Source organism: Solea senegalensis, linkage group LG12 (genome assembly GCF_019176455.1).
Source record: "Solea senegalensis isolate Sse05_10M linkage group LG12, IFAPA_SoseM_1, whole genome shotgun sequence".
In the NCBI taxonomy this organism is placed as follows: domain Eukaryota; kingdom Metazoa; phylum Chordata; class Actinopteri; order Pleuronectiformes; family Soleidae; genus Solea; species Solea senegalensis.
In genome coordinates this window covers 4981675-5005694 of record NC_058032.1, presented here as the reverse complement: position 1 = coordinate 5005694, position 24020 = coordinate 4981675, and the positions used below count along the sequence as shown (strand labels likewise).

Sequence of the window (24020 nt, the reverse complement as noted above, 5' to 3'; positions counted from 1 at the left end):
TATATGCTCATGTCCCGTTGTCTTATACTGAATGTTATCATTTGTTAACGGAGCATGAAGATGTTTGTGAAGAGGTTTAGCAGCGCTGTGACCACATGAAAGTGTGAAACTCCACCTTGTGTTGACACCTTTTACAGGAGTTAAAGTAACATACTATTGCAGAATACAAAACTGTTATTCCCAAGACGACGTTATCACTCACTGTAAATAATAATCTTATTATTGTTTGATTGTCAGTTTTGTTTTGTTTTTTATTTTACTTAAACTCTTGATCCCCCCCGAGATCAAGAGTTTGAAGAGATGAAATAACTGGACACACATTCAACACATGAATGTTGTCACTTGCTCATTAGTATTTCCTTGTGTTTATCAGATGGTAAAATGACTCAGAGGCTCTGCCTTTCTCTCCTGGGTTCACATTACTTCTGTAAAATGACATACTCTTATCTTTATAGTTTGCCACTACCTTCTTTCTATAAGAATGTGTGACTATACTGTATGTGAGGAACATGTTATGGCAGTGTTAGTTCATTTATTTTGTGATCTATGGGTGTGTTTTTAACTGTCCTGTCCAGCAACAGTTGGTCTGACTGGATGCCTTTCGGTGTCAGCCAAGTTTGCTCTCCACGGGAGGAGTCTAACATACTTCTCCTGTGTTTCTTAATATACAATGCAAGGCCACAGGTCAGAAAAAGGGAAGAGGCTGTGGGGGGTGGGGATGGTTGGGGAAGGGCTGAATAGAGTTGACATAAAACAAAAAGCAATATAGATGTAATTTCTGTGAGTGTGCATATGTGAAAGAATTGTCACTGGATGTGTTTAAGAAATACTGGTTCAGGGTTTTATCTGTGTATTCCTCAAACATGATGAACTGGGTGTAACTTCCTTCTTTCAACCGCAGGGTTGAACTTACTCTGTACCCCCTGACTGTCTCTCTCAGTGTATGTAAGTGTGTGTGATGGGCTGCAGGTGTGCACAGTTGAATAGATGATGGAAGCTGACTGATCCAGATTCTCCCAACCACGCTTCATTCTCAAGTCTCCTCAAAGCACTCGTGGCGAGGCTGCCAGCAGACGTCTCACTAGTTTTAAATACATATTTAAAACTGTGTCAAATTGTGGCTGCTGGTGTTTCCTTGAGAGTTAGAAAAAGAGAGTCTCCTCTCTTCATCCCCCCCAAGCCTGCACATAACAACTGGGGGCTTGTGCAAGATGAAATTAAATTGTGTGTAAGTTTATTTCCCCTACATGACATTTGCCATATGTCCATACCTTTCAAAGCAGCATAGGTGTCCTCTTACTCCATGACTTGGAATGTCAAGTGTCCTATTAACACCTCCGAGGGGCAAACATTTCACTTTAACATTATAGGGACTGCAGGGTATCAGGATTTCTACCTTCCTTGGCCTTGAACCTCCTCACATACCTCAGACCACCAAAGGAACAGCACTGATTGGGAGAACTTGCAAATCTATAATTTTGCATCATTAATACATTTATATTGTAACTAGTTATTGTTCCCTATCAAAACAAACATATTCTTTGATGTCTTTCTCTTGATGACTTTGTTTTGACACTCAGTGGCCCCCAGGTCATTTGAGACCCCTGCTTTAGTGAGTCAATCACTTTAAGGGCATTTCATTTTTTAAAAAAAACCCTCCACAACTTTGTCTTTCAGCTTAAAAATGTTGTCCCTTCGCTTTTGCACGTTGAATCGACGCAGTCACTGCAATACAAAGTATTGCTACCAAAGAAGAAGAATAGTTGTGTTTAAACGATACCGTGGATAAGAAAATGGTAAAAAAAATCTGTGAAAAATGTTGTCATATTGAGAGACCAGAGATCAAAGGTAAATAAACTTCCATACCACAGCAAACTGTAAACACATCAAATTCTTCGACTAATAGATTCCCGACAGGCAGTAACACTCAAAGAGGTGTAATGCTGCCTTCCACAGTTCAAAGTTCTTAATCACAGTTCAAAGTTCTTCACCGCTCTTCTTCTTGTTAGTGTCTGCTGAGGTCAAAGATCAAAGCAATCACTCATTCACTGGGGGTTTTCCTATTATTTTTCTTGTCCTTATTATTCCTCTCCCACCAGAGTTTCACTGCAAAGCTTTGAGAAAACCCCTTAAATCATACATCAGAACTTGCCGTTGGGAGGGGAAGGGGTGACATGTCTTTTAACTGTGGTGAAGTAACTTTTAAAACAGGAATTGAATGGACAGCACTGATCAAATGCAGATTGCACACATTCACACAGTCATTATTCCTCATCTGCCAGAGTTTTGATGCAAAGCTTCTCCCACAGGTTTAAGAAAAATACCATACAAACATGCATACTGGTTACAAAATCACAAAAAAATTAAAATGTTCCAATCGGTGGATCTTACAGTGCAAAAGTCATAAGCTGCCATTAGAACATTTTTAGCAAGGATATCATGATTGACCATGCAGTATATTTTTTCCCCCAATCACTGTTGGAACCAGAAAATATGGGAAGCATGTATGCAGTTTTAAAATAACCTACCCATAACAATAGTATGATCCTGGCTTTCTGAAACTGGAGTGGAACACCTAATTAATGGTACTGGTAAAAACATGTCTTTGTCCTACTATTTCATGTTGAAATATGTAAAAATGGTCTATTACACCAGGTTAATGTTTGAGCATTACATACACATGTTGAATGAGATGCTTGCTAAAAAAAATAAGACCAAATTTCAATTCAGTTCCATTACAAATTGCACTAATCACAGAATTTGACAGATATAGCAACATACACAACAAAGCTGGTTGTTTTAATATTCTATCTAAAATATATCCACGGTCAATCCGAATGTTTGAGACAGTGCTTGTGACTTTTATTTTGAAGGACCCAGCGGAAGTGTGTTTGGAGACTGTAGCTCGGCTCCGGCTGCTGAGGAAGAGGCTGTGATGCCGCTGGATGATGGCTGCTTTCGGAATCCTAAGTTACGAACACCGGCCCTTAAAGCGGCCTCGGCTCGGCCCTCCGGACGTCTATCCCCAAGATCCGAAACAAAAAGAGGTTCGTTTTTCACGATGCGCAGTCAGAAGGGACAGAAGCGGTGTTTTGGGGGAGAATATCATGGTCAAATAAGCTGTCCGAGCTAACACTAGCTAGCTCAGTTTAGCTAGACCTCTGAACGATCTGGGCCTAGCAATAACAATGAACAGCACCTAGTTGTCAGTTTGTTAGCTGTAGCTCGCCAGGCTTTTTGGAATATAGTGCTTAGGTGACGGAGTTTGCTAAGCTAACTCACAGGCTGGCGAGTGCTTTCCACTTTCAAATAAACCACAACCGGTATCAAGCGTTTTGTTTAAGTAATAAACAAACAATGGCCAGTCACGCACAGTGTAAACAGCCTCTTTTGCACTGTGCGTGGCTGGTAATTATTTGTTAGCCTAGTGTTTTGTTGTAACGATAGCAAAACCTGATCAGCTAATTTTTTTTTACGTGTAATTGAAGCTAAATCACCAAAGCTCGGGTGAGCGGTTGCTGAGTCGTGTTGTCGAATCCTGATCTATAATTAACCTGAGATAATCCGTTCATGCCAATGGAAAAGTAGCTTCTTTGCCTCTAGTCATTATCTCTGTTAGAAGTATAAGATGTGTGCCCTGTAGGATATATGTAACGTGAAATATTCAGGTGCACATAACTTGATTTCTTACTACCTCGACCTGCGGTTTGGATGTAGAAGGATTGAGTGTTGACCTAAGTAAATAGTCTGTCTATGCATTAACCCGTGCTCTTGCTTTAGGATGAGTTGACTGCACTTAATGTGAAGCAGGGATTCAATAACCAGCCAGCTGTGTCTGGTGATGAGCACGGCAGTGCCAAAAATGTCAACTTCAACCCCTCAAAGGTAATGACTCTTAGCTGCCTGACTTTATGCTGCATGTTGTTTTTGTTAGTGAGTCCCTTCAATTGATGTGTTTACCTCTTCACGCCTCTGCAGATCAGCTCCAACTTCAGCAGCATTATCGCAGAAAAGCTGCGTTATAACACGTTCCCTGACACAGGGAAGCGTAAGCCACAGGTCAACCAGAAGGATAATTTCTGGCTCGTCACAGCAAGGTCACAGAGCTCCATCAATAACTGGTTCACAGATTTAGCAGGGACCAAACCCCTAACACAGCTGGCTAAAAAGGTAAGATTGAACAGTGTACGCTACTAAAAGCCTCCATTACTAAGCAATGGTTCGTCATGATGCTTGGTAGTAGGGTTGGGCATTGATTACAAATAAATATTTTATTTGTGTCATTATCTGGACGTAGTATCGGCTCCTGAACAATACCTGTTTTTGATAGCAATTATTATTCTTAAAATTCTATTAAACATTATAATAAAATACTGTGGACTTATCTATTGGATCATGGTCAAAGAGTAAGCTGCGTGCTTTGCAGCTCACTAACACTGATAAGATTAACTCCTTAGGTAAGAGAAACTGTTACTGCATGACAACACAGTTTTGGCGTTAGGGGATGCAGAGGAAGCACCCAGTAGACAATACCACAAAATTATACACCATCCTACTTGGTAGTGGGATTGCTTAAGAACTTGACTTGGAGCATATATTTCTCACCACCTCACACATACACATCATCCTCTCCACGGAGCTTTGGTTAGTTGTATAATCAATGCAAATCTTTGCTCTTCAGTCTCCCATGCAAGGTTTTTGTTTAGTGCTTTTCCTGCTCCTGTCAGATAGTAAGCAAATAGTGGACGCATTTAATCTGGATGCAAATACTTCTGAGACAAATGCTGCAGCTTGTATGTGTTGCTGAATAGGTCTTCTGGTTTCTCTTTGTCAATGAACTGTGATGACAAAGATGAATACAGACTACCACCACCTGTTTGTGCAAGTGACACCCCCCCCAAACACATGCCATTCTGATGCAATGTTGTTTTTTTGCTGTTGGTCTTTGGGTGGTGTGTCCTATTCCTTACACTGCAGAGAATTCACATTAGTGTTTTACTGCATTGACCTATGATTAAACACATTACTTGAACAGATGCCTTTCCTCAGGTTCAACCATTTTCCCACCCACAGAGATTCCACCATACGTGCATTGTTGCTGAATGTTAGCCTCTTACATTTGCAGCCAAATATGAGCATGTTAGCTGTTCTAATTGTAAAATACTACCATGGGCTGTACTGCTGGGCTCAGCTCAAGCTTAAACACAGCTCAGCCCTACATCCATCCAGGTGAATTTAACAAATTACAGCTTAGCCCGAGGGAAGCTAGTCAAGTCTGACAAATGTAGCACTGAGAGACTGGTGTGTCTCAGTTTTTATTCTGAAAATTGTGTTTTTTTTCTGGCTTATAATGAGCATTGCGGACTGATGATATCTCTAATGCTGCTACATACCTGGAGTTTTTCTTTTTAATCAAACTGATGCCAAGCACCTGTAATGGAATGCAGATGTAGTTGTGCGTTTATCCAACAATATTTAAAACGTCATTTAGGATTTGTCTTAATTTTACAACATATTTTAATCTTCATTAAATGCACCACGTATGGTGTGGTAAAATCATTAGATCCTACCTTTATTTAATGTTGTAGTGTTTTTTCTTGCCATTAGCAGTGTTTTTTTATGTTTACACATGACATTTTTTTACAGGTTCCCATCTTTAGCAAAAAGGAGGAGGTTTTTGGATACTTGGCGAAATACTCAGTCCCTGTAATGCGTTCAGCATGGATGATCAAAATGACGTGTGCATATCATGCAGCCATCACAGAAACTAAAGTTAAGAAGAGACATGTGATTGATCCTTGTATAGGTAAGCTGCAAGTAAAGAGCGCATTAAGCATATCAATTTATCTGCTCTGAAGCTTATTTTCTGTGATTTTTCATAATTATGTTTTGACTTAATGATGTTTTGCTGGTCATTTGATTTGTCTGTGGCTTTGAGATGTGTTTCCCCCTCTGTGCGGGTTTGTGTGCTCGTAGAATGGACACAGATCATTACCAAGTACTTGTGGGAGCAGCTTCAGAAAGTGGCAGAGTTTTATAGACAGTTTCCCAGTCAAGGCTGTAGCTCACCACTACCAGCCACTCCTGCTGACATCGAGACGGCCATGAAGCAGTGGGAATACAACGAGAAGCTGGCCATGTTCATGTTTCAGGTCAGTTCACTCTCTAAAGTCTTCTGCTGCTCAGGGCTGTGTCCTCAAAACATTTCAATAATCACAGTTCAACAATCACATTTTTCACTGTGATGCAGTTATTTGCTATAATGGTAGTTTTGGCAATTATATGATTGTTGCCAGACTGTTTTGCTGATTTTGTACAGCGTATGTAGTAAAACAGAAGAAGGAGGCAGTACATTTAAGCTTCATAAAACAGGATAATGTAACCCTTTTTTTTATACACAAGCTGAAATCAGTTTTAAAGTATCACAGGGACATTTGAGACTTGTGATATGCATGTATGCTTTACGATCATCATCTTCTAGAAAAGTGTAATTACATATCTAAATGAAATACAAATACAAAACAACATTATGTTAGGTTTTGAGGAGAATACGTTACAGAGAAATTAGTAATGGATTAAATAAAAATGTATAGATTCAGCAGATTAAATATGTAGAGACATCAGTGCATTTCCATCGCTGGTTCCATTAATTGTTTTTCTCAACATTAGAAATTGTAATCATTTTGACCATCTAATTAAAAGACACACGTGCGTCTCTGTGTACAGGATGGTATGCTGGACAGGCATGAGTTCCTAACATGGGTGCTGGAATGCTTTGAGAAGGTGCGACCTGGTGAGGATGAGCTTCTCAGACTCCTCCTGCCCCTTTTGCTACAGGTAAAAATCTTCTGTCTGGGTATTATCATCATCTCAGAATCTAATCTGTTTCTCATCACTCCTGCACTGATGGATTACATCAAGGACAAGTCACACATCTGTGTATAGTTACCTGCACTAACTGCTCCATATTTCATCAGTCTTTCACAGCTGTCAGCAGTTTATCATGAATCATTTGTGTGTCTTTGTCCACGGCCTTTTGGCAGCGTTGACCTTTTGCTCACAGCAGCCTCTTGGGCCCAGAGCTTCGCATTTTGTTTCTTATAGCAAAGTGCAAGCATGAGGGACATTAGTGGTTACTGAGTGCTGTGGGTAATTCTATGTATCTCTCCTCCATTCTGCAGTACTCAGGGGAATTTGTACAGTCAGCTTACTTGTCACGGAGACTGGCTTACTTCTGCACACGTCGCCTCAACCTGTTGCTAAGCGACGGGAGCCTAGGCCCTGGCACAGGAGGACATCCAGGCCATGGAATCTTGACGCAGCAAGGTAACGCCCTGCCCCCAACCCCGACCTCCCAGCCAGCAGGAGGGAACCAGCCCCAGACCCCCTTCACAGATTTCTACATCTGCCCTCAACACAGGCCTCTGGTGTTCGGCCTCAGCTGCATGTTACAGGTATTATACTCTTATTTTGACACTCTGTGATAAAAAGAAAATTGATTTTGATCATTTCCCCCCTTGTTGTTTTCTGTCGCATCAGAGCATAGTGTTGTGTTGTCCCAGTGCCCTGGTGTGGCATTACTCACTAACAGACAGCAGAAACAAGACTGGTTCACCTCTGGACCTCCTTCCCATTGCTCCATCCAGCTTACCAATGCCAGGAGGCAACACAGCCTTTACACAGCAGGTATTACCATCAGCACTGATGTAGTTTTCTTTGTTTTTTTTATAGACATGTTGTAAATGTGTGTCTGTTTTTTTCGTTGTTGTTCCACATTTTCATTTTACAAGTTTATTTGTGAACTTTATTAGAACATAAACCCAATGAAACAAGACAAAATATTATAGTAACCTTTCTGCAGTCCAGGAGCATTAAAAAAACCACTGCAGGTAAAATAAGACAAACTCATGGACCAAGAAATGGGAGGACAAATCCCGGGTTACTTGTAAATCTTGTCAGCGCAAAACCGTATTATTCTTCACACCAGATGGGAGTAGATACTTGTTTCCTAATAAACACAGCTGAGAGACGAGCAGTGGTATATGTAACCATTCTTTTCTGGTTTTTCCACTGATTGGGGAGAATTTTTATTTCCCAGGTGACAAGATTATGTTCTCTTTATTTTTTTTTTTGTTACCACAGGTCCGTGCAAAGTTAAGAGAAATCGAGGAGCAAATTAAGGAGCGAGGCCAGGCAGTGGAGTTCAGGTGGTCGTTTGATAAGTGCCAAGAGACCACAGCGGGTGAGAAAACATTTGTCATCTCTCCATAATGTCTGCTGACACCATATGAAGATGTTTGTGGGAGGAAAAACAAGATGGGTGCTTGAGATAATTTTTGTAATCTTTTGCCAGGGTTCACTATTGGAAGGGTTCTCCACACTCTGGAGGTTTTAGACAACCACAGCTTTGAGAAGTCTGACTTTAACAACTCGCTGGATTCGCTGTACAACAGGATATTTGGGTCAGGCCAGAGTAAAGACGGCCATGAAGTAAGGATTTATTCTCATTTTCCATTTATTTTTTCCAAATGTAGACGGCAAGTAAAATGGACAGTTTTATTAAGATGAAAGAAAACAAAACATGCAGGCAACATAAAAGTTGAGCAAGATGTTTTTACTCTTTTTTTTTTCTGTCTAGATGTCCCCAGATGACGACGCTGTGGTGACCTTGCTTTGTGAATGGGCAGTGTGCTGTAAGCGCTCTGGCAGACATAGAGCCATGGTGGTGGCTAAGCTGCTGGAAAAGAGACAGGCTGAAATAGAAGCAGAGGTAAGAAATGCACACCACCATCTGCACCACATGTAGAAAAAGTTTTCCTTTTTCTCTGTTTGAACTGCATAAACTCCATTTTTTTGAAGCCTGAATAGATGTTTTCACTATGTTACCAAGAAATAAGTATTATTTCAAATTATGTGTTAGTTTGGCATAACATGCGATAGCAATCTGCATTTTTTAAATTGACAGCTGATATTTCTCCACTCTCCGCATCATATCACTTTGCTACATGCTGTGTCTTTCCTCTGCATGTTTACAGAGATGTGGTGAGTCAGAGGTAGTGGATGAGAAAGGCTCCGTGTCATCTGGCTCCCTCTCAGCAGCTACACTACCAGTTTTTCAGGATGTTCTGCTGCAGTTCCTTGACACCCAGGCTCCCACACTGAGTGAGTCTTTCTTTATTTCTCTGTAATTTTCTGCTGTTGTGTTCTCAAATGCGTCAAACTTCTAATATTGAAGGAATTTTATATCCTTTTGTCTTTGCCTCTGATTCCATTACTCAGTGGATATTTATTATGAATTATTTGGCAAGGGAAACCTGCTTCTGAATTATTCAAATCCTCTTTTTTTCCCCTGTGCAGCGGAGCCTGGGAATGAAAGTGAACGAGTGGAGTTCTCCAACCTGGTGCTGCTCTTCTGTGAGCTCATCCGTCACGATGTCTTTTCCCACAACATCTACATGTGCACGCTCATTTCACGCGGTGACCTGGCTTCGGACTCCCACTTACCGCGCCCACGATCCCCCAGCGATGAGCCCTCTGATGAATCAGAACGCAAGGAGCAGGAAGCAGGCAGCAGTGTCAAGATGGAGGCATGTTTGAATCTTTTTTTTTTTTTTTGGTGTTGCGTAGTGCGATGGTGCATGCATGCGGCTTTACGCAATAACAGTGAGGTGCAAATGGTTAACATGAGATTATGGTTTCTTCCACAGGATACCGGTCTGTCGGAGTCCATGGAAATAGATCACAACTCCAGTGCTAATTTTGACGAGGTAAATAAAAATTTTCTCTCATAACGCATTCATAAATGTTATTTGGTGTTACACATTTTTTTTTAATCACCTCTAAAAAATTGTCATTGTGCATGTCCTTGTGTGGAGTAATTTCAGCCTCTCCTTGCCTTACAGATGTTTTCTCCTCCGATGCACTGTGAGTCGAAGGGCAGCCCATCTCCAGAGAAGCCAGCTCTGGAGCAGGACAGCAAGGTCGGCTGTAAGGACAAAGGCTTGGACCCGGCCTTCCCTCAGCTGTACGAGCAACCTCGCCACATTCAGTATGCCACTCACTTCCCCATTCCTCAGGTGAGAGTGCTCATTTATTTGCTATTTAATTTGAAATGATTTCTTAGTAGAATACAATCTGTTTCTTTTGACTGGAAGTTAAATAAAGCTACAATCCCGCCATGTGAAGGGGAAAAGGCGAGCCTGTTTGTTTCAAGCATTACCTTGCCCATTCACAGACTCATTAAATGAATAAATTCTCTGTTATGTAAATAAATCAAATGCTCATGTGAGCCATATCATTGCTCAGGTTATCAAGTGCATCAGTTTATTGGGGCATGTCTGTCTTTTTGTCTTCGTCCGCAGGAGGAGAGCGCCAGCCACGAGTGCAACCAGCGGTTAGTGGTCCTGTACGGCGTAGGAAAACTAAGAGATGAAGCGCGACACACCATCAAGAAAATTACCAAAGACATCTTGAAGGTGCTCAACCGCAAAAGCACAGCAGAAACGGGTAACTCAATTTTATCAGCATTTGACTGATGCCTAATGTCCCACATTTTCCATTTAGCTGATATTTTACATTACCGTAGCGGTTTGTCTGGCAGCCAGCTACCTTTTATGATTTTGCATTTCATCAGTTTTATTTTGCCTATTTTTCACGTTAAGAAATGAAAATGATGTCAGTTAAATTGCCTTGAAGTTTCTAAGTGTCCCCGATTTAAGAGGATTCTAGCCCTGCCGGTGACGGTAAGAATAATCCTCTACGTGTATTTAAAAAAAAATCCTATTAAATATGATGTTTTATGGGAAGCAGGGACTTTATCGTGCTTAGATGTTTGTAAAACACCCTTCCCCTCTTTGAATACTTCTCATTTGTATTGTCTTTCTCCTGCCCTTCTTAAAAGAACATGTTTGCCCTTTCTTTTGTGACCTTAGGGGTTTGCATTACTCGATCTTCTTTCCACTCAATTTCTATGCTAATAGCTCTCATCTGTTCGCAGGCACTTTATCTCAGTTACATGTGCACTTGTTAAGGTGACTTGAGGTTTTTAGGCTTATAATTGCATAGATTGCAGTGCATTGTGCCAACTTGGCATATTTTCTGCCTGCTCATGATGACCTTCAGTTCACAACTGTGTTTTTCATAAATTAAAAGAACCGTTTTCCTTTACTTCCACTGCATTCGCAGCAGTATCTTTTGCAGGAAAGCGTTAAATCAAAGAAAATCAGAAAACAGGCCACTGGCTTAACTTGATTTCACGGCTGGCCCGTCCGACAGACTGAAAAAGAAACACCACTGAACTGTCCAGAGTCACAGCCTCTTCTCTTACTTTTTAAATCCTCTTCTCCACTTTACTCTGCCCACATATGCAGGTGGCGAGGAAGGACAGAAGAGGAAGAGGAGTAAGCCAGAGGCTTTTCCGACTGCAGAGGATATCTTCTCCAAATTCCAGCACCTCTCTCACTTTGACCAGCACCAGGTCACCTCACAGGTAAAACGAGATAACCTCGCCAGCCACAGAGTTGATTAATGCAAATACCGGCAGCCTAAAACAAGAGGGCTCCCAAGATGCCTCATTTGAATGTTAATGTGATTTGAGTGTAATTTGATTTTTTTCCTCACGAGATGTCTGAATACAATTTGAATAGATAATGCACTTAAGTGGCTGTAACTTAAAAACCCAGCACAACATAATGTATTTAAATTTCTGATGGTCCAGATTGTAACTGAGGATGCAATTGATCCCAAATGCAATAAGCGTGATACTTTCTCATGAATTATAAAATATGAAACACTTTGCATTTTAAAAAATGACGCTGAGGTTCATTTCCATTTTAAGCACTTTTTAATTCAAGCGATCTAATAGTCCCAGGGTGACGTTTGCATGAACGTGAAACAGATTTCAAAAGTAAGAAGCGGTCAAAAGCGGTTTGATTACATTATAAGGTCTGTCAGGTGATAGTTATGTCAGACCAAGTTTCCTCTTTCAACAGAAAGATTCTCTATTCAGGGAGCAGGGGCAGTTTTTTTGTATGTCAATAATCATTTATTGATTAATTTGTGTCCAGGTTTCCAGAAACGTGCTGGAACAGATCACCAGTTTTGCCTTAGGAATGTCATATCACCTGCCTCTCGTCCAGCACATTCAGTTCATCTTTGACCTCATGGAGTACTCCCTCAACATTAGTGGCCTCATAGACTTTGCTATTCAGGTACCAACACTTTCATCACTTAAACCTTTCTCGCTATTGATCAAATTTTTTTTACAGTCATTGCTCTGTGTGTGTGTGTGTATTGTAGCTCCTGAATGAGCTGAGTCTGGTGGAAGCCGAGCTACTGCTGAAGTCGTCCAGCCTGGTGGGCAGCTACACCACCAGCCTGTGTCTGTGTATCGTAGCTGTGTTGAGGAGGTACCACTCCTGTCTCATTCTCAATCCTGAGCAGACAGCACAAGTCTTTGATGGGTATGTAAATCCTACTGTGACGGTTTGCCAAAAAAAAGATTCCCTAGAAGTCAAAATCTGCACTGGAGTTTATTTATAATTGGGCTCCCTAACTGGTTTTGTTGTTATTGTGAAATTAAGTGAGCCAAGGATTGGTTCAGTTAATTCCCCCCCTAAAGGGATGTTGGCAGGGTTAAGACATCAATTAAACTTTTAATTACTGTGATAAAAAAAGGACATTTGCAGTTAAAGAATAATGTGGATTGTTTTTGTCACAGGACTGCTGACAGGACACTTTTCTTCTCAGTTGCTTGCACTGCTTGTAGTTCAGGAATTTTAGCTGATTCTGTTGTTAAAGTGTTTTAAAGTCACTTTTGGATTTAGTGGTAGTTAAATACCTCAAATGTTTAATAGAGTATAGCTGATATGAAGCCTCCAACTTTAAGTAAAATATGTGAAATGTCAAACAAGCTGACTTGTTTGACTAAAAGCCAAACAATGAGTCAGATAAAATTTGAGAAAATACCCTAATTTACTTTGTTGCCAAGACATTTGATTCCACTGATATGGTCCATCAGGTAAATAGACTGGAAAGAGGAGGTAACAGCATCTAACCTAACTCTTTACAAAGCTAACAGAAGCCTAATGTCTCTACAGTTTTCTCTTTCCTGTATACTGTACAGAAATCATTTTGTCGTGTTTGTGGGAGTATGTGCAGGACTATTTCTCACGGATTCTATATGGTCCCGTCCAAGAAATAGTCTGACATGTAACCAGCCTTAAACCAGCAAATTGTTGTTAATATATTACAGTTTAACTATGCGTTAAGTATACAATATATGGCGTGTTAATTACTTGGATTTAGAGTTGCTGGTAGTTTGTCGCCTGTGGTGAGATTAGCCCCTTCCTCTAAATTGAGAATGGTATCAGTCCTATCATGTCAACTCCATGTAAGAAAGTTATCAACTGCAAGATGTTTTCTTAACATATGCAGTTGAAATGTATCACATCACATGTGTATGTGTGTCTTATAGGTTGCGCATCGTGGTGAAATCAGGTGTAAACCCAGCAGACTGCTCCTCGGCTGAGCGCTGCATCTTGGCCTACCTTTACGATCTTTACACCTCCTGTAGTCACCTCAAAAACAAGTTTGGTGAGATCTTCAGGTGAGAATAAGTCTTCAGGTGTTTAATGGTGTTTATTTCCTTTTATTCAATTCCTTTTAAAAGACAAATCCCTCAAGCAAAAATGCACGGAAGAAGGAAAAGTATCAAACAGTGAACCAGTATCCCAGTGGTCAAAAAATGGGAGTGTGTTTAATCCTTTTCCTTTGCTTCCTTTCTTTAAGACCCTAGTGAACACGCTGTTTTTCTTCTGTCTTTTCCATTTTTGCCTGAGATGGCCATTTCTGGTGAAATGTTATGTGTTCTTCAGGCTGTTAGGATAGCCATTAGCATTAATGTTAGTAGCACTTACTTTTCAAAGCTTGGGACGGGCGCTCAATATCATTTAGTTGATTAATAGACCGTCTAAACTATTTTATTCAAACAGAGACTGAAGCCAAAGATGCAAAGTAGTAACTACTGTGATATTATCACTTGGGTGTTTTTTTCTTTCAGCAACATCTGTGTTCCACATCACACTTCACGCACGTGTGATGCAGGGGTGAAAAAAAAAAGGTCAATTACTGGCAGTGGGAAAGGTGTTAATTGCCTGTTTTTGGCATCTTCATCTGGGTTTAAAAGCCTGGTGAAGTCACTCATTTTAGTGTGAAAGAAGCTCAAGATTGCAAACATGCCCACAGTTTTATTTACCATCCCTGTGTCCTTTTTTTAATTTAAATTTAATGCTTACTCTTTTGTACTGTATTTCTTACTCTCTGCTCTGTCGTCCTCCTCTGCGTTCAGTGAGTTCTGTTCCAAAGTGAAGAACTCCATCTACTGCAACATCGACCCCTCAGACTCCAACATGCTTTGGGATCCTGTGTTCATGATGGAGGCCATTGCCAACCCGTCGGCCCACAACTTCAACCACTCCATGGTGGGGAAAATCCTCAACGACAGCCCGGCCAACCGCTACAGCTTTGTTTGCAATGTGCTCATGGATGTGTGCGTGGACCATCGAGACCCAGAGAGGTGTTCTTCTTTTCATGATACATGCTGTTTATTTCTTCACAGACTGCTTCAGTTCTTCAACACCACGTTGAACGGTGTTAACACTGTGTAATGTTCCTCCAGGGTGAACGACATCGGTATCCTGTGTGCAGAGCTGACGGCTTATTGTCGCTCTCTAAGTGCCGAGTGGCTCGGCATCCTCAAGGCTCTCTGCTGCTCCTCTAACAACGGCAACTGTGGCTTCAATGATTTACTATGTAACGTGGATGTAAGTTGTGTCTTCTTAGTTGTTTATCTGGCACTTTCTTTTTTTGTTAAACGATGAGTACTTTATTCTCTGGTCACCACAGTTTTGACCCTTATCTCTTAAGCTCCATTTTGATTAATATCACCTGAATGTGTTTTTTCATTAACCCACATTTCCCTTTCATTTGTTCAGGTGAGCGATTTGTCCTTCCACGATTCTCTGGCAACTTTTGTCGCCATTCTCATTGCTAGACAGTGCCTACTCCTAGAAGACTTGGTTCGATGTGTGGCTATTCCTTCCCTCCTCAATGCAGGTAAAACTTATTTACACATCTACTCATCATGTTGTGCTAAAATATGCATAGTCGATTCATTTAGGGGGCGGAATAAAGGCAAGGCAAGTTTATTTGTATAGCACCTTTCAATAACAAGGCAATTCAAAGTGCTTTACATAAAACATTAAAAAGCATAGAAAAGAGACATCTATAAAATGACATTCAGATATAAAATCAAAATCAAGAGTATCAAAGCAATAGAGGTTAAAGTGCAGTATTAGCAATTACTGAAGTCTTGATTTAAAAGACGTGAGAGTTGCAGCAGACCTGAACTAAAGAAGAGGTATGGGATCATTCTATAAAACCTATTTTTCACATCTTAGTACTTATGAGCTCAGTTTTGTTTGCATTCATTTTACTATGCTTGGCTGGGAGAAGTTTAATTTCAGTTATTATTTCCATGAAATTTAATCCCATGTATCCACAAATGTTAGCTTTTAATTATCACTACCACCAATTAATTGCTTGTAGCTATTTTTTTTTAAATGTTTGGATTACTTAGCTATGTGTGTCACTCATTTAGCCATTACATTAGTAATTCAACATTTTTTCAAACACAGGTATTAGAGCTCACTCTAATTTTTAATCAAATTATTCGTAAGTTAATTGGGATCCAAATTGCATGTTATCATCTGTATGGTTCTTGAATAGTAAATTGCTACTTGACTCATGGAAAGGAACACTATATAATACATTACTTCTGTCAAAGAGTAGAGTAAACACCGCATATTTGATCAGGCTCCATGAAACCTGGATGTGCTGTGTGTACTGGCTAGAGAGGAGCCTCTTTCTCCCGGCTGGATAATCCTTCTTCTGACAGCATGGACACAAAGCCCCATTCAGCCGTGCCGTTTGGTTTGGTTTGGCTCAATTTATAACACTGCTAACCATGCCAGCTGCCAACAGCTCTGGCCGGTGGTAAACTCTTTGTTCTCACTCCATCTTTCACGACAACAGCTGACTGATTTGATTTTTGTTCAGGATAAGGTTTAAATTTAGATGCACAGAGTAGCCCGTGCGACTTCGTGTTAATTATGTGTGCCGAGAAGAAACGCGTCTAACCAGCGTGCACATGTCCGTGCTTACCTTCAGCGTGCAGTGAGCAAGACTCGGAGCCAGGAGCCAGACTCACCTGCAGGATTCTGCTGCACCTTTTTAAAACGCCACAGCGCAACCCTGTGCCCCAAGATGGTGTCAAGTCAGGTAGTGAACGCAGTCGAAAAAATCTTTTATTTTGAGTGTTGAAATTCCATTTTATTGTGTCTATATAAATGTGACTGGCTGTTTTGGCTTTGCAGATAAAGCAGCAGTTGGTATCCGGTCGTCTTGCGATCGCCACCTTCTCGCAGCCTCTCAGAACAGCATTGTCGTTGGAGCAGTGTTCGCTGTCCTAAAAGCTGTTTTCATGCTGGGTAAGAATCGTTGTTTTTTTTTTTAAATAGGTTTGAGGGTAAGACCTGCTGCATTGAAACTTGTTTACCCGTTTCACACATTGGCTCAGAGAGATGTCCACCAGTCTCTTTGTGAATGCTTGCGGGCCTTTCTTGGTTCAGTGTGGTGTCACCCCACATTAATGGAGACTCCCACCTGTCCGGTCATGTGAATAAGCGGTGCTTAAAACAACATATTCTCTTTCTTTTTCTTTATCTCACCATAAAACTTATATTATTGTGGCAGCATTCCTAAGAGACCATTGTTGTCAACTCCAACACTGGCAGCCTTGTTGTTCTTTTATGTTTTGTACTGTGTTGTTTTGCTTTATTGTTATAATTTGAAGAAGGTTAAATAATATATTTAATATTTAATAAAAATTCAGTTTGTTTTTCCTCAAAGCTCACTCTCACCCTCACTCACTCTGGTCTTCATGTTTAAGGTGATGCTGAACTGAGAGGATCTGGACTGTCACACCCTGCAGGCCTGGATGACATATCTGAGGGACGCAATGTCTCCATAGAAACCGCAAGCTTAGATGTGTATGCAAAGTATGTTCTGAAGACGATCTGCCAGCAGGTGAGAATAAATTGAAATGATTGACAGCGTGAAATAGAAAACGTGAAAATGGAGATACTGAAAAGTGTAAAAAGTAAAAGACGTGAGGACCGATGCGCCCTTTACTTTGGAAGTGCAATAATATCATTGTGCTCCGTTTTCTGTCTGAAAGCTTTTTGGGTGGATGCACAAACTTTCTATATTTGCTAATATAAGCTCTTCCGCTTTTTTTCTTCCGTATTTGTGAAAGCAGTCAGCCAGGGATGTATAGAAAGTGAACCAGAAGTCACTTATGCCTCATGGTTACAAAAGCTGGAGTGACGTCTCACAGCTGAACATGCTTTGAGACCTTAAGAGACTTCAGACACATGTCACCTTTTTGTAGAGTTCAATTCCTAAAACAAATTGCTTGTCCTGTTTTCATCACCACCCACTCGGCTTTGTTTGAGCTCTTTTTATATGATTTTATCCCCGGTATCGCTGCCATCTTCCTCTTTTACTAAAGATGCTTTAATCCAGCTCCTAGTGAAAAGAAGTGTAATTTACTGACCGCCTCCACATTTCTCATTCTGCCTCTTATTTTTCCTCCGTTTTCCTTCTTGTTCTGCAGGAATGGGTTGGCGAGCGCTGCCTTAAATCCCTGTCTGAGGACAGCAGTGCCCTCCAGGACCCAGTGCTGGTGAACATTCAGGCCCAGCGGCTGCTGCAGCTCATTTGCTATCCTCACCGCCAGTTGGACAGTGATGATGGTGACAACCCACAGAGACAGCGCATCAAACGCATCCTACAGGTAGAAAATAAACACTCTTTTTTCATCGTGAAAGGTCAGTAATCAAGAAAGTTGGTAGTAGTTAAAAGTGGATAATTGAGACGCCTTTAAGGCCAGTGTGTGTTTATGTGTACGCACATTGCTCTTGACCTTCAATAATTATTCTCTTTTAGCTTCTACCAACTTTTCTGATTCAGAGCTGTGAGGTGTTGCTGCCCCCTTCTGACTGATTTCGAGATTCAGAAGTGTCTCACCAGTGATGTCAAATGTGAAACTCTAAATTTGTTGCAGTTGACAAGACAATAGAATAGACACACAAGGGGAAATATATGTGTACGTATTTTTCTTTCATAGAACATGGACCAATGGACGATGAGACAGTCGTCCCTGGAGCTGCAGCTGATGATCAAGCAGAGCACAAACAATGTAAGATGTGGTTTCAGGTCAGGTGGAATAATAATAAGTGTTTGTCTTTGTTAAGATGATCTGACGAGTCCTCATTTATTTTACAATAGGAGCTCTACTCGCTCTTGGAGAACATAGCCAAGGCCACGATAGAGGTGTTTCAGAAATCGGCTGAGATGAACTCCAGTAACCCCTCAGGGAACGGAGCAGCGGCACAAGGCGGCTCCGCCTCAAACAGCAGCAGCACCACGAGCAAGATGAAACCAATTTTAAGGTATTTTTCTCCATTCTCTTTATTAATGTTTTTTAAATTCTGAGGTAGAAGCCTAAAATCCACACACTTTATCTATATTATTTATTTCCACCCAGCAACAATATATGACAGATGCTTACTCTTCAACCCTTTTCCTTCTCTTTTATGTTGCATGCAATGACACTAAAGTCTCGTCATTTTTTTGCAGCTCTTCAGAGCGGTCGGGTGTTTGGCTAGTGGCTCCGTTGATTGCCAAACTGCCCACCTCAGTTCAGGGCCATGTGCTGAAGGCAGCCGGAGAGGAGCTGGAGAAAGGGCAGCACCTGGGCTCTTCCTCACGTAAGGAGAGGGACAGACAGAAACAGAAAAGGTAAAAAAAAAAAGAGCAAACAAAATGTTATACGGTATATTCTGGTTGTTGTCTCACAGTTTTATTAAATTCAATTTTTATTCTTCCTCAGTATGTCCCTGTTGAGTCAGCAGCCATTTCTCTCTTTGGTGCTGACCTGCTTGAAGGGGCAGGATGAACAGAGGGAAGGCCTTCTCACCTCACTCTACAGCCAGGTGCAGCAGATTGTCACCAACTGGAGAGAAGACCAATACCAGGACGACTGCAAGGCAAAGCAGATGATGCACGAGGCTCTGAAACTACGGCTGAATCTTGTAAGAATTTCTCTAACCAGCTGTTAACAGCACAGTCTTTGTTTTTCCGTTTCAAATCTTTTTTTTTTCCTGTCATGAAATGACATGGACCTTTTATCTTTTATTCTTCTGCTGGATATTTTGCACCTTTACTTTTGTAGAGTTTCAGTCAGATCTATACTCACTCCTGCCTTAATGTAGTAGCTAGAAATCTTATTATGAACATTCATTGATTTTAGCTAAACCTACATCAGTTACTTCAGCTGCATTGTCTCACCAAACCTCATCTATTTTTCATAACTTAACTCAGGTCAAAATCCCATGCATTTGAGTAATCATATCTTAAATATTTACTATAATTCTATTTACTACTGGGAAGTGCAGAACAAACTTAACTTCTAATGCAACCAAAAATCAAAAGGGTATATAAGTTCTACGAGTTCTTTGTGCTATTAATTGTTTGTTTAAAACCGACCCTGTAATGAGAAAATATCCTTCATTTCAGTGAATCATACAAAACATTTAGTGAAAGTCATTAACATTAATTATTGTCTACGATTTAAAGACTAAACGCGTCACGAGAAGACTAAACAGTTTCCCTTTCGTCTCCTTTCATAGGTGGGGGGCATGTTTGACACGGTGCAGCGCAGCACCCAGCAGACGACTGAATGGGCAGTACTACTTCTCGACATCATCAGCAGCGGCACAGTGGACATGCAGTCCAATAAGTGAGTGGGCCCCGAGAAATCCTGGTGCCAAAGTGCAGTCCGCACAGCATTCATCTCACTGGACACTTAACGCTGTTATTTCAGAACAGATTGTTGCCAGTAACTTGATCTGCCTGACCCCCATTTGCTTCTTCTCCACCAGTGAGCTCTTCACAACTGTGTTGGACATGTTGAGTGTGCTGATTAATGGCACACTGGCTGCTGACATGTCCAGTATCTCTCAGGGCAGCATGGAGGAGAACAAGAGAGCCTATATGAACCTGGTTAAGAAGCTCAGGGTAAGAGCAGCAGGCACTTCTCAGTCTGAAGACAGTTATTATCTGATATCATACCTACATTCATATGGCAGTTTGCTCTGCAAATGGGTGACTAACGCTTATTTACATGGTTTATTAGTCTGTCGATTATTTTCTCGATTAATCGAGTAATTGTTTGGTCCAGAAAATGTTTAAGGTTATTGAAAAGTGTTTCTCAAACCTGAAAATTATGTTTTCCAATGTCTTGTTTTGTCCATAATCTAGAATAATTCAATTTGAATGATCTCTTTGTTATAAGGAGCAAAGAAACCAGAAAATATTAACATTTAAGAAGCAGAAAAAAAAACCCTCAAACTGATAAATTGATTATCAAAATAGTAATAGACGATCAATTTGGTAATTGATTAATACATTAATCATGTAATTGTTTCAGCCCTATTTCAAAGTTAAGGACCATTTGCTTTGTGAAGGTGAATGGATTGCGTCTTCAGTCAAAAAATACTCAAACAATTCACTCAAAAGTAAAAATAGTCTCCATAAAAGTGATTGACAAAAAATAGGGATTTTTTTTGTACGTAGCCTAATTGGTTTTAAAAATAGAGGGGGAAAAGATGGATAATTAATTGTTTTATAGGGTCTGCTTGAAACCTTTGAAAGTTCTGTCATTTTAGTGTTTGAGAAGTACTCAAAGTTGCCATAAGTGCTTGAAAATACCGAATAGTTTGCTTAACAGATGGAAGAGAGTCAGAGTGTATAAATGAAAATTGCTCTGCCTGGATCTTGCTTGCGAATGTGACTGATTATTAACAGAATTCTGGTTATTCATCGCATAATGCAGTCTCCTTTTAATGTAATAAAACAATTACCATTTCGTATAAATACTGGAAAAGTGTGAAAATTGACCTTGATAAAGATCAGTAAGTGCTTCAATTTAACAGTGGGAAAAGGTGGATGAATCCTCATTGTAACTCGCGCCTGTCTCGATTGGATGATTTCTTTTTGCATTCTGCTGTCCTATAATATTCCCATTTTTATTTCCACAGAAGGAACTCGGAGATCGACAGTCAGAAAGTTTGGAAAAGGTGCGCCAGCTACTGCCTCTGCCCAAGCAAACCCGTGATGTCATTACCTGTGAACCTCAGGGGTCGCTCATAGACACAAAGGGCAACAAGATAGCTGGCTTTGAGAAAGAGGTAAGCAGCGTTATCGCATTACCTGCAAATAAACTTTAATTATGATAAAACGAAAAGCTGTCCTTCAGTATCCTCCTTGTTAAATGAAATAAAGTCACAAGAGGAAATATTACTCTGATCCCACTTGTACCTCTTGAATCTTGAGTCAGCCGTTGAGTTTAATTATGATCTCTATGTGTTTGTTCCTCCAGGGCCTCCAAGTGTCAACCAAACAGAAGATTTCTCCTTGGGACGTGTTTGAGGGCCTCAAACACTCTGCCCCTCTCTCCTGGGGCTGGTTTGGCACGGTGCGCGTTGACCGCAAAGTCACCAAATTTGAGGAGCAGCAGCGTTTCCTCCTCTACCATACCCACCAGAAGCCCAAGCCACGTAGCTATTACCTGGAGCCGCTCCCTCTGCCGCCCGAAGAGGAGGAACCCCTGACGCCCGTCTCCCAGGAACCAGAGAAGAAGATGATGATGGAAGCCGTGAAGCCAGAGAAGAATGTTCCTGGTGTGCAATCTGAGACGAACAAGAAAAAATCCAACAAGAAGAAGAAACCTCCTGTTGCCAAGACTGAGGTCTGTTATGTCTTCTTGACGATTTTAGGATAATGTGGGTTTTCTGACAAATTCATATATATCTCTGCAAACCGATTTTAAAAGAGTTTTGTCTTTTCTTTTGTCTCCAGGAGTATGTGAACCGTCAACCAGGTGGTGTGAGCTACGTGTCGAATATGCCACCCGACCTGATGCAGACCCACCCTTATGGCAGGCTGCCGTACAGTCAGCAGGCCATGAGCATGTACACACAGAACCAGCCTCTACCTCCAGGTCAGTTCACAGCAGATTGGTTTTTGAAAGAATATGTGAAATACCACCTGAGACTGTGGTTTATGTAGGGTTTTTTTTTTCTTCCTCTACAGGTGGTCCTGGTTTAGAACCACCCTACAGACCTGCTCGCAACCCACAGATGAATAAAATGATGCCCGCTCGGCCCAGCCACCCAGGAATGATGCCCAGCATGCAGGGAGGCATGTCGGGCATGATGGGACTGGAAAAGCAGTATATGAGTTACAAACCCCAGCAGACCTTGCCGCAGAGCCAGATGCTGCGCCATCAGCTACAGGTCAGACTGGTGAGTCAGTCTTCACTGACAGCTCAAGAGGCATCGTCTCATTAAGTTCAGTTTGAACTGAGTAGCTTGTGAGCTGGAGCAGAATTTGGATGTTGGATTCCCTAAGGGTTCCCTGGAAAATGAACTCATTTTTCTCCAGAAAATTGCATAATCCTGTTTTGTCAGTGTAGTCTGTCTGTTTGCTTTATGCTTAAATTCATCTTTCACTACAAGGTATGTGAAGTGACAATGTGAAACTAGTGATGGGGGCTATTACACAGAAAAGATCTTACCTTGAGATCCACTAAAGGTTCAAGAATATTGCCCCGTCAGGATTTAAATTAGAGGCAGACCAGCAGAGTCGTTGAAAGAAATCTCTGAAATGATTTTAAGACGAGAACATGAAAAAAGTGTATCTGAATCCAGTTATTATTTGATGACTTGCTTTTACTCGTTTTCAGAATCAGAGCATGATGGGGCAGCAAATGAGACAGATAACACCCAACCAACCATACACTCCAATGCAGGCATCACAGGTAAATCTTTCTGTTGCTTTACTTTTCTCTGGCTAAGAAACGCAAGTCATTTGACATCTGTACCTGAACACCAGGAGTCTGAAATATATGTAGCCGCACACCTTAGTTGGTCCTGCAAATATGTCACCACCAAAGTTGATTCTGTTCAGCAGTCTCAGGTCCTTTTCTAAATGTTTGCCATCTATACAGAAATCCTTGCGGATGTACAGCACTGTGTATTGTTTGCTGGTACCATAGACTGAAGACATGAAGTCTATTGGAAAATGAGCCAACTTGTTTTGCGATTTATCGGATAACAAGTTGATAAACATTTTCCTGAGAAGTTAACCTCCATTTTTATATATCTCTACATATATATATATGTGTGTGTGTGTGTGTGTGTGTAGTACTGTGCAAAAGTTTAAGGCACCACCAGCTCTGTTGTTTTTTCGGTCTGTCAAATTCTGTGATCATTGGAATTTGGAATGAAGTGATGCGACTTCAAGCTGGTCTTATACATTAGCAAGCTGTCAATGAGTTTAACTCATGCAACATGTGTATGTAATGCTCAAGCATGTCTTGAATAAACCTGGCGTAATAGAGGTTTTTTACAGTAGATATTTCTTTAAATTAAATAGTAGGACAAACACAGGATTTACCAGTAACATTAATTAAGGTTTCACTCCAGTATCTGTCCATAACAGAGCTGTGTTATTGTTCAAGTGTCAGGGTAGATCACGCTAAATACTGGACACCTGTAGAGGATGTTTTTTTTTCTGATTTTTTTTGCATACATTCACCAGTACAACTTGGTATTAACTCCTTACAATCAGAAGTTTTATCCTTTACTTCTTTTATGGCAAGATGATGCATTCTATCCTCTAGAAGTCTCCTAAACCCCCATCTATATCTCTCTGGCTCAAGGATGTTATGTTCTTCCTCAAAGTGGAGAAGATGCGTTGTACAGTGAAAGGTTGTTCCAATAAATTTTTCTGGAAATGGAATTCCTGAAATTAGCAATATAAAGCAGGACATAGCA

At 40.8% G+C, this 24020-nt stretch overlaps 1 protein-coding gene across 1 annotated transcript in view; it reads left to right on the top strand.

Moving 5' to 3' along the window:
- Window positions 1–2915: 2915 nt before the first annotated feature.
- Window positions 2916–24020, top strand: part of med12 (mediator complex subunit 12) — a 24140-nt gene continuing 3035 nt past the window's right edge. The window contains exons 1-38 of the mRNA XM_044040660.1: window positions 2916–3047; window positions 3781–3885; window positions 3979–4170; window positions 5647–5806; window positions 5977–6152; window positions 6727–6837; window positions 7182–7454; window positions 7540–7686; window positions 8143–8242; window positions 8354–8490; window positions 8639–8770; window positions 9036–9162; window positions 9358–9587; window positions 9708–9767; window positions 9903–10076; window positions 10362–10506; window positions 11370–11488; window positions 12066–12209; window positions 12298–12461; window positions 13475–13606; window positions 14348–14575; window positions 14678–14822; window positions 14994–15114; window positions 16228–16338; window positions 16434–16547; window positions 17009–17145; window positions 17735–17914; window positions 18248–18319; window positions 18409–18572; window positions 18760–18921; window positions 19013–19214; window positions 19812–19921; window positions 20064–20199; window positions 21222–21371; window positions 21563–21931; window positions 22042–22183; window positions 22276–22487; window positions 22928–23002. Coding sequence (XP_043896595.1) covers window positions 2946–3047; window positions 3781–3885; window positions 3979–4170; window positions 5647–5806; window positions 5977–6152; window positions 6727–6837; window positions 7182–7454; window positions 7540–7686; window positions 8143–8242; window positions 8354–8490; window positions 8639–8770; window positions 9036–9162; window positions 9358–9587; window positions 9708–9767; window positions 9903–10076; window positions 10362–10506; window positions 11370–11488; window positions 12066–12209; window positions 12298–12461; window positions 13475–13606; window positions 14348–14575; window positions 14678–14822; window positions 14994–15114; window positions 16228–16338; window positions 16434–16547; window positions 17009–17145; window positions 17735–17914; window positions 18248–18319; window positions 18409–18572; window positions 18760–18921; window positions 19013–19214; window positions 19812–19921; window positions 20064–20199; window positions 21222–21371; window positions 21563–21931; window positions 22042–22183; window positions 22276–22487; window positions 22928–23002 — 5760 coding nt within the window. The 5' untranslated portion in view covers window positions 2916–2945. The remainder of the gene's footprint in view (window positions 3048–3780; window positions 3886–3978; window positions 4171–5646; window positions 5807–5976; window positions 6153–6726; window positions 6838–7181; window positions 7455–7539; window positions 7687–8142; window positions 8243–8353; window positions 8491–8638; window positions 8771–9035; window positions 9163–9357; window positions 9588–9707; window positions 9768–9902; window positions 10077–10361; window positions 10507–11369; window positions 11489–12065; window positions 12210–12297; window positions 12462–13474; window positions 13607–14347; window positions 14576–14677; window positions 14823–14993; window positions 15115–16227; window positions 16339–16433; window positions 16548–17008; window positions 17146–17734; window positions 17915–18247; window positions 18320–18408; window positions 18573–18759; window positions 18922–19012; window positions 19215–19811; window positions 19922–20063; window positions 20200–21221; window positions 21372–21562; window positions 21932–22041; window positions 22184–22275; window positions 22488–22927; window positions 23003–24020) is intronic.